At 53.2% G+C, this 10011-nt stretch overlaps 1 protein-coding gene across 1 annotated transcript in view; it reads right to left on the reverse strand.

Annotated features, from left to right (window-relative positions):
• ELP6 (elongator acetyltransferase complex subunit 6) overlaps window positions 1-9158 on the reverse strand; it is an 11645-nt gene extending 2487 nt beyond the window's left edge. The window contains exons 1-2 of the mRNA XM_025191865.1: window positions 8773-9158; window positions 218-296 (exon numbers count right to left, since the gene is read on the reverse strand). Coding sequence (XP_025047650.1) covers window positions 218-296; window positions 8773-8826 — 133 coding nt within the window. The 5' untranslated portion in view covers window positions 8827-9158. The remainder of the gene's footprint in view (window positions 1-217; window positions 297-8772) is intronic.
• Window positions 9159-10011: the final 853 nt, after the last annotated feature.

Genomic DNA, 10011 nt, shown 5'->3' on the forward strand with positions numbered 1-10011 from the left:
AAGCAGTACCTGACTTTGCAGAGTGAAAAACCAAACCCCAGAGAGATAACGTGCCTTGGGAGTAGACAAGAGCCAATGCATGCCAACCCCCACTCTCTCACTAATCACAAGCTGCCACTGCTGCTTTACCCCACTGGCAGACCTCACTTGTGAGGGAACCTCCATCCAAAGGGAGAAAAATTGCAAGTCCTTTGTTGTATTCCACCTCCTCACCTACCTTTGAGGTAGAAAGAGAGGAAGTGGTGCACCAGGAAGCTGCCATCTGTCCTGGTGTCCCGCAGCAGGGTGAATGTCCCCTGAAAGACATGGAGCAAAAGAGCTTAAAGAGGAGACCCCACAACCGTTGCAGCAGATCAGATGGTGATCAAAGATATCAGAAAGAAAGACACACACACACACACACACACACGTAGGTCCCACATATTCCATAAATTCTCATGCAATAGGGAAGTCACAATTAATTCACAATGGGGATTCTTTGTGCAGGATGATCAGGACCAGAAGGTGCTAAGAGGTCTCAGATTGTACTAGAGTTCTGCCAAGTGCAAGAAACATGGCTCAACCCTGCCTAGCACAACTTTAAGGTTTCCTACCATTGGCCAATAACACAAAGGAGAGCCCAAGACTGCTGCTACAGGCTGATTTCAGCTGGAAAACTGAAGGCCTTGTCCATTCAGCTGTCACTAGCAATTTTCCCATCAGGGCTTGCTGCTGAGTGGTGGAAGGCAGTGTAAGGGAAGGGGCAGGGCTTGACTTCAGTGGAAACCTAGTTGCATGGACGTCCATGTGACACCTTACACTGGTATCCCAAGTTAAGTCTTGGCAGAAATCAGGAGCAATTTCACGCTGGAGTCTGTTGCGTCACATTCACATGGTCATACCTGTGCTCCAAAGCAGACTGGTGGTCCTCCAGCCGCCTTCCCATGCTGCTTTGTGCCCTTCTCCAGTGGGCCAGCCTTTATCTGTGCAGTCTACTGCCCTGAGGTCATGGTGACCAACTATCACCTCCTGTTTTGCAGGTTGTACGCAGCCAGGTCCTATCTCTGTGCACCCATATAATCCAGGAGTCACCCATCTAGCAAGCACATCTACCAGCTCTTCCTACCTAGAGCACATAAACCCTCTGCCCTGCTTCCAGCTGGACTTAGGCAGAGGCGTGGAACCTCCTCATCCCCTGGAGGAGATCGAGTTCAGGAAGCCTTGGGGTCCAGGCACAGGAACGACAGCAGACTGTAGGAAAGTGCCATGACGACAGCCAATGGGTGACAACTGGGATGCTGGGCAGCACCATACCAAAGCCAAGGATAAGAGGATGGCTTGAGAGAGCAAAAAGGCTAAAAAGAAACCCCCCGGGCCTCCAGCAGCACTCCCACCACCTGCCCACAGTACAAGGAGTTGGGTGGGATCCTAGAGAGGATTCCAGCATGGATCTGGACTTCAGCCAAGGGCCAAGACCCAGGCACTCCACCCACAAAAGCATGCCTCACAAGCAGGAGCCTGAATGAGGCCCACACAAGCCAACGTGGACACGCATGTCCCCAACTTTCCTGCTCCGCAGGTTCTCAGGCTGCCAGCAGCACTGCAAAGGACACTAGTAAGCACTGCTGCACTTGTCTTTATCATAGGTGACTGGTACCACGCACTGAGATGTACCAGCAATGCGCGTGTCTGCTCCCACAGCTGGACAGCATTGTTACGGGTGGCTGTGAGCGAGCACCTTTTCCAAGATCTGCTCCCCGTGCCCCAAGTTACAGCATCCCTCCACATGCTTAAAGGGGTACAAACGACCACTGCAAACTGTGCATGCTAGCTACAGCATGCTCATGACCTTCTGGACACTGCCACTTCCTTCCCTGGGACTCTCGACTCTCTCCCACCCTTCTGATGAAACCAATCGGCTTCTTGTGCCACATACTCAAAAACAGCCACGCTGCCACTGTCAGCTTCTTATGGATCAGCCTACTGCGCCAACTCTGCCCCCACGACCATGCCTATCCCCCAGGCCACCTGCTCACCTTGCAATTGTGCTGGCTACCAACAAGAACGTGCAGATCAGCTGTTAAGTTTACGGGGAGCCGCACATCCTACAGCTCTGTTACAAAGCAGGCGCTGCATTTCAGTCGTGCTGGAAATGAATCCAGTTCATCAGTGCGGGCTTGTTATCCACATAAATCTCATCACGGCACTTGTTTTTCAGTAACTGCTTAGCAAGCCCTTTTTAAATCAACACAAATCTTCAAAAGGGCTTTTTGCTGATTGAAGAAATGCGCTGGCAGGCTTCATTTTTTTTTTTAATCTACTCAAGGAAACATACAGCAGCATTAAGCCACTAGAAGCAGGCAGCGTCTCACCATGAACAAAGCAAGCTCCCCGGAGGCCTAAAACGTATTGCAGAGCAACGTTAATGACACGGCTAACGTTGATCATGTCTGCAAAGGATGCAAAATGGGACCCTGACGCCACAAGGCTGAGCTGCCTCGATCCGGGCTCTCAAACAGGCAGCAATACCCTGCAGCCAGGCAGAACGGTAGAAGGGACCATTCTGGTGAGTGACAGTGGGCGTGCCTACATGTGCACATTTAATGTGCATTAGCTCATTAAGATGTATTAAGGGCGTGTCTACACGTGTGTGCCCTTAATGCAGCTTAAAAATGGTGATTTAAGGCTATTCAAGCATAAATTTGATGCCTGCATAAACCAGGTATCAAATGTATGTGTGAATAGCTAAATCACATTAGCAAACATGTAGATGCACTAACGCACATTAACGTGATGTGTGTTCATTGATTTGGGACTAACTTTAGTCCCAAATCATTCTGCACACCTGCATTAATGCGCATTAGCGTGCGCACATGTAGATGAGCGCCTAAATTGCCTTAATACGCACTAGGTTAATGCGCATTAAGTTTAGGCATGCGTAAAAACACATGTAGACACGCCCAGTAGCACGTATCTGGCTGGGCTCTCCCTTGCCTCTGGAAATAGCTTCTGTCTGTACAGCAGACACATGTGGCAATCAAAAAACTGCCCGATAGTTGGGGCGGGCAATTAATCCCTGTAGCCCATCTCAACCACAGCTGGCAGGGTGCTATTAGCAGCCTGGAAACAGAGGAGCTCCCATCAATTTCATGGCTGCTGATAGAGTCGAGGTGCTCCGAGCAATACTGCAGAAAGCGGAAGGCTGAAGCTCTGGCAGGAATTAGCTGCTTAAGACAGCTTACAGGGTGACTTTAATACCAAAATTGACAGGATTTGCCCAAGGGCTAGTGCCACTTGCACTATTAATTGGCTGCCCGCCCCACCCGCGGACATCTTTGCTGGCCGGTGCTGTATTTCCTTGCGGTTTTGTCTCAAGGATCAGGAAGGAGGAGGATCTAGGGAACTACAGACCAGTCAGCTTCACCTCAGCCCCTGGAAAAATTATGGAGCAGATCCTCAAGGAATCCATTTCTAAGCACTTGGAGGAGAAGGTGATTAGAAACAGTCAGCATGGATGCACCACGGGCAAGTCGTGCCTGTCCAAACCGACTGCCTTCTATGATGACTTGACTGCTTCTGTGGATGTAGGGAGACCAGTGGATGTGGTATACCTTGATTTCAGCAAGGGTTTTGATATGGTCTCCCACATTTTTGCAGGCAAGCTAAGGAAGTACGGGCTGGATGAATGGACTGTAAGGTGGACAGCAAACTGGCTGGAGCATCGGGCTCAGACAGTAGGAATCAATGGCTCGATGTCTAGTTGGCAGCCGGTATCAAGTGGAGTGCCCCAGGGGTCGGTCCGGGGGCTGGTTTTGTTCCATATCTTCATCAACAACTTGGAAGATGGCACAGAGTGGACCCTCAGCAAGTTCATGGATGATATCAAACCGGGGAGTGTAGCAGATATGCTGGAGAGTCGGGCTAGGATTCAGAGTGACCTAGACGAATTGGAGGATTGGGCCAAAAGGAGTCTCATGAGGTTCAACAAGGACAAGTGCAAAGTCCTGCACGTAGGACAGAACAGTCCCATGCACCGGTACAGGCTGGGGACCAATTGGCTAAGCAGCAGCTCTGCAGAAAAGGACCTGGGGGTGACCGTGGACAAGAAGATGGAGATGAACCAGCAGTGTGCCCTTGTTGCCAAGAAGGCTACCGGCATCCTGGGCTGCATTGGTAGGAGCGTCGCCAGCAGATCGAGGGAAGTGATCCTTCCCTTCTACTCAGCGCTGGGGAGGCCACATCTGGAGTCCTGTGTCCAGTTGTGAGCCCCACACTATAGAAAAGATGTGGACAAGTTGGAGAGAGTCCAGTGGAGGTCAACGAAAATAATTTGGGGGCTGTGGGACATGACTGGTGAGGAGAGGCTGAGGGAACTGGGCTGATTCAGCCTGGAGAAGAGAAGACTGAAGGAGGAATTTAATAGCAGCCTTTAACTACTTGAAGGGGAGTTGCAAAGAGGATGGAGCTAGACCAGTGGTAGGTAAAATATGGCCCCTGGGCCAGATCCAGCCTGCGGAGGGACTTTGTCTGGCCCGCATCAGATCCCTCTGTCCTGCCTGGCCCAGGTGCCATCCGGCCCATGGCACATCCTGCCGCCCCGCAGCAGGGCTGGGATGGCTCTGCAGCTGGGCTGCATTTCTGGGCAGCCCAAAGCAGTGGCAACTCTTTCTGGCTGCTGCCACCGCTAGCCCCAGCCCCATGCTACTGGTGGGGACCCGCACACAGCTCCACCCCGGACCACCCACCGCTGATGGGCCCTTTGTGCTGCAGCCACCCTTAGTTGAAGCCTGACCTCTGCTTCCAGAGCCTCTGACCCCAAACACCTCCTTCATGTGGGGTCAAGTGGAGCCCAGCAGGTCCCACACCTGCCTTTTGCAACCACCGCCACCCACTAGGAATAACCTCCATGAGCCAGAGGCTCCCTACATCTCTGTTATTATGCAGCCGAGAGGAAAGGCGGAGGGACCATGCTCAGAGTCTCCTAGGATGGTGGCTCCGAGGAGGCATCCCACAGTGGCAGGGTAGGATGGGAATGAACAACGATGGCTTGTTATTCGCCTTCCCTTCCAGGGGCAGCACCTCAGATGTCCAGGCCCTCACAAACACCAGTGTTAGTCCAGCCCGATGGCTGGTCATCTCGGGAACCTAAGAGGAACCCTTCAGTGCACTAGTGGAGGCTTCTGAGAGGAGGGCACAGGAGCAGGGGGTATTTCTCAGGGAAGAGAAGGCAAAGGGCCCCAAGGCTGAGAACGGACTGCTCAGGGTCACCAGGGAACTGGCCGAGAAGGGGCTTGCAGGGACACAGCAGAGCCTCGCTGCGACTAAGTAGACACAGAGACGTAGAAACAAAGGTTTCTTGGGCAACACCTTTTATTTGACCTGCTGCATAGCTGGGGGAGATGCCAGATGAGCCTTTGGGCACAAAAAAAAGCTCATCTGACACCTCTCCCAGCTAGACAGTTGGTCCAATAAAAGATGTCACCAAAGAAGCCTTACTTGTTGCATATTCCCTGGACCACCGTGATGCACTACTCCAGTCTTACTACAATATAGAGGCAAAGGCAGCCAACAGGCAATAAACAGGCAAAGCTTCCACTTAGCACACTCTTGCACACCCGACAGCCACAGGCTCCTCGTTCAGGTGGCAAAACAGAGAGGAAAGATGACAGCAGAAATCCAGCACGCCGTGACCCTGCTGGTGATTCGGGTCTCGTGGAGCACAGAAAATGTAGATGGAGGGCTCAAGGCCTTGATTAGCTTTAGGACCTGGGAGCCATAGCACAGCGGTGCTCAATCTTCCAGCTGTGCAGGCAGGATCAGTGGTGCGGGCCCAGTGCACAAGTCAGATCCAGCATGGGCTCAGCATGCGGGATCAGTCTGCGGGTGTGAGCAGGCACACAGCCTGATCCCACACACCAGATACAGCCATGGAGTAACCCCACACACCAGGTCCACTGTGTACCAACACAATTTAGCATGCAGGGCTATGTCGCCCGGCCTGCAGAACTCCCCAGGGTTATCTGACAACAGAGGAGCAGCAGTTAATACTGCCACAGCTCCCCTAATGCCAAATTTTCAGAGCCATGGACAGACACACAAGCTAAACGACACAGCTGGATCTGGCCCATGGGCCAGAGACTGAGCACCCTTGCTCCAGCACCTGAGATTTGCCAGGAAGAAGCACTCCCTTCCAGCACTGCCCTGCAGAGTGAGAGCACGATTGCAATAAATTAAGGAAAGCTGGACCAGGCAGACTACCGAGGACAAAACCGATGTTCTAGACAGTTATGTTAGAAATTCAGTAGGTGACACTTAATCCCTCCGAGCCTCCATCTAGCACCTGAGTCTATTTAAGATCATCCAAAACTCCAGGAGGAGGATTAGGGTCAAGAGCAAAGGAACGGTTGGGCCTGTGTATGACCCCAGGCTCATCCTGTCTCCAAGGGTGGCCAGCACCTGCTGGTCCTGAGGCAGGTCTAAGACCCCAGCAGTTCTCTAACTCTTCGTACGCTCTCTCATCCAATCTAAAACAGGGAACCAGTCAATATTATGCACCTAAATATTTTGTAGGCTTACAGTGACTGCAGCTGCCCAAGGAAGAGGCCTTCATTACACAGGCTACAGCCAGCCCCGGAGTGAAACTACCCCTGCCTGAGTCTTTGCCAGGATCAGAAGCTACGGTAGCAAATGACAGAAAGTAAAGGGGAAAGAGGAACAGCCATTTTCCCACTGTTCTGTAGAGCTGTTTTGTATCTTGCTATGGCAATAACAACGAAGCCAGCAGTCAGCTATCTGCATTGCTGCCCAAACCCAGCCACCCTCATTGGCCACTTTCTTAGGAGCGTCTCAGCAACAGCAGGTCTGGAGGGACCTGGAGGAGAAAAGCAGCGGCAGCAGACACTAGGAGCTTTGTGTGTGAAGCTGGCAAATCGGCTTATTAAATGAGGACGGAGATGCACGGATAGATGAGAAGAGAGCAGGCAGGTCATGAAGAGCCTTGAAAGAAAGGACAGGAATTTTAATTTCTCTCACCCCCTCCTCCAACCGATGAAGAACGTCTTACATTTGAAAGCTTCTCTAACTGTATGCCAACTATAATGAAAGCTACCACCCTGAGAAACCCTTGCTTCTCACATAACTCCTGGGCCATCGTGGCTACAACATCACCCTTCTGCTACCACCACAAGTTACCAAATTAAAGTGTATCGTGTCTACATCAAAGGTCTGAAGCAGCGCAACTACAGCAGGATCCGCACGCTAACAAACACATCCGCAGGGCCTGAATCGGGAGCAATTTAGCAAGTGGTCAGTACACCTGGCAAGAGAGGACAGCATTGCAGCAGCAGTTCCCAATCTTTGCCCCACAGCAACTCGCTTCCAGCCCAAGCCTGCCCCGCCGTAATTGCATTTTTGCAAACAAGCGTCGCAATCCCCTGCTGAGCTCCGACCCCGAGTTTTGTAGCTGGTGTGTTACGGCGGGGGTGTCAAATGTATGGTCTGCACAGAGCCCCATCTTCCATCCCTTGGTGCTGGCCCTGGGTCTGAACTGACCCGGACCAGCCCCGTGGGCAGGGTTCAGGATGAATGCAGAGCATGGCACTTGCTCCAGGACACACGCTGCGCACGGGGCCAGCTCCGAGCGGTCTGAGACCAGCTCTTGCACTGGCTGCAGCAAGCACCGTGTGCAGCACGGTCCCGGGGGCGCTGTGGATGCCACAGAAGGTGCCCACGGACCCGCCGGAGCCAGCCCCTGCCACCGCCCGCACCGGCGGGACGACGACTTCAGCACCCAGCTCTAGAGCCGGCAGGGCCCCTCCAGCCAGCGCGGCGTGGACAAGACAGCTTGTCACGTTTCGCCGGCAAGAAACACGGATGCTGGACACAGATGGGGAACGCCAGCGATGCGCAGGGAGGGAGACAGGAGCACACGGCTCCTGTGACCGCCGACATGGGTGACGGAGAGAAAGATCCGCTTCTCTACGGACCGCGAGAGAAATATCTGCGTGTCTATCGATTTTAAGACAAATATCTGTGAGAAATACCAATTTCTCTATGGATTTTGAGAGAAATATCTGTGAAACAATATCCATTTCTCTGTGGATTTGGAGATCTGTGGATTTTGCGTGAAATATCCATGAGAAATATCCATTTCTCGATGGATTTTGAGAGAAATAGCTGTACGTCTATAGATTTTGGGAGAAATAGTTGTTCCTCTGTGGATTTCGAAAGAAATATTTGAGAGAAATAGCTGTTTCTGTCCAGGTTTTGTGAGAAATATTCATTTCTCTGTGGATTTTAAGAGAACTATCCGTATGTCTGTAGGTGTGGGGAGAAGTGTCCGTGTCTCGGTGGATTCTGGAAGGACTCTTGTTTCTGTGCGGACAGTGGATGCTGAGAGGTGTCTGCTCCTCCGTCTCTCCGGGGATCGGTGCACCCCCTGGTAGTGGCAGAGCTGTCCTGGGCTCACTACAGTTCATTCATAAATCAAGGGCTGCCAGGTTGTCTCATCAAGCAGCAGGGGGACGGCGGGGTGCTGGCTACTACAGCTCCCGGCATGCACCGCGCACTGCCCTTCCCAAGCGGGACGGGGACTACAGCTCCCAGCATGCACCGCGCACTGCCCGTCCCAAGCCGGGACTACATCTCCCGGCATGCACCGCCCACTGCCCGTCTCAACCGGGGTCTACAACTCCCAGCATGCATCGTGCGGTAGGCATGCTGGGAGTCGTAGTCCGGGCTAGGCTGCGCCTCACGGGGCGCGGGGAGGCCGAACTTGTGCAGTGCACTCCTCACCTGCTCGGGCCGCTCCGGGGAGGCGTGTAACAGCTCGTTCAGCTCCACAAACATCGTACGGCCTGGGCCGAGCGCCGACGACGTCCGCGTGGGGCCAAAACCCGCGCTCCCGGGTGGCCACTCGTAGGGGCATGGAACGCTCGGAAGGGCGCGGCGCTGGGTGTTGTGCGCATGCGCCCCCCGCTGGGTGATGCGGGCGGGCGCGCTAAAGCCAACAGGTCGGTTGGGCGGACGGGCGGGGAAAGCTGCAGTGCATGGACCACCCCATGCCTGAGCTGAGTGCGTTGTTTGCACCTGCCCCGGGGGGGCAATAAGTCCCCTCACAGTTCTTGCAACTGCCCCACAAAGGGCAATAATACTCAACTCCACCCCCTTGAATTCCTCTTCCTATCTGCATCCAGATGCAAGGGCAGCTGGAGACAACTTGGAGACCCCGTCCTACATCCTCTTCTTCCCCCTTCCGCCTCGTCCTGGGCTGCACGGCTGCACCTGGCCCCGGTAGTAGAGGACCTGGCCCCTATACTCAGGGTCAGACCGCTGCTGCATTTGGGGTCGGTCAGGGAGGAGGTGACCCCACGGCACGGCCTGTCGGGCTTGGCCGTCCTCATTAGGACAGAGGCAGGCAAGGTTCTTCGAGCAGATGTGCTTCCTCTTATTAAACCAACTGAGTAAACTACTCAGGTGGTCTAATAAAAGAGAGCACAGCTGCTCAAAGAAACTTGCCTGCCTATATCTTAAATATCTAAATATCCCCGTGCGCAGCTTGAAGCCATTGCTCCAAGTCCCCTGCAGCCACAGAGAAAAGCCCATCTCCATCCTCTCTCTAATCTCTCTTCAGATATTTGAAGATTGTGATCAAATCCCTCATCCATCTTTTCTTCTCTGGACTAAATCACCCCAGCTCTTCCTGCCTTTCCTCACGAGTGTTGCTTCCCAGGCCTCTAACCATTTTTGCCACTTTGCACTGGACTCTTTCCAAACTGCCCGTGCCCTTTTTGAGGTGCGAGGCCCAAACCTGGACCCGGATGATTTAGACAGGGATTATTTTGGTGGGAGCGGGGTGTTGGATTAGATGCAACCTCCTGAGGTCCCTTCCGGCCCTACTTCCCTATGACTCCGTGATATCTTAGTCCCCGCTGTACCCCATCTTCAATACCCGTTCTGACTAGGGTAAAGCTTTCTGGGCTGCTTGCTGGTACCACGCTGTCAGACAAGGAGTGGAGTAAATTGGAAGGGGAC

Source organism: Alligator sinensis, unplaced genomic scaffold, assembly GCF_000455745.1.
Source record: "Alligator sinensis unplaced genomic scaffold, ASM45574v1 scaffold1296_1, whole genome shotgun sequence".
In the NCBI taxonomy this organism is placed as follows: domain Eukaryota; kingdom Metazoa; phylum Chordata; order Crocodylia; family Alligatoridae; genus Alligator; species Alligator sinensis.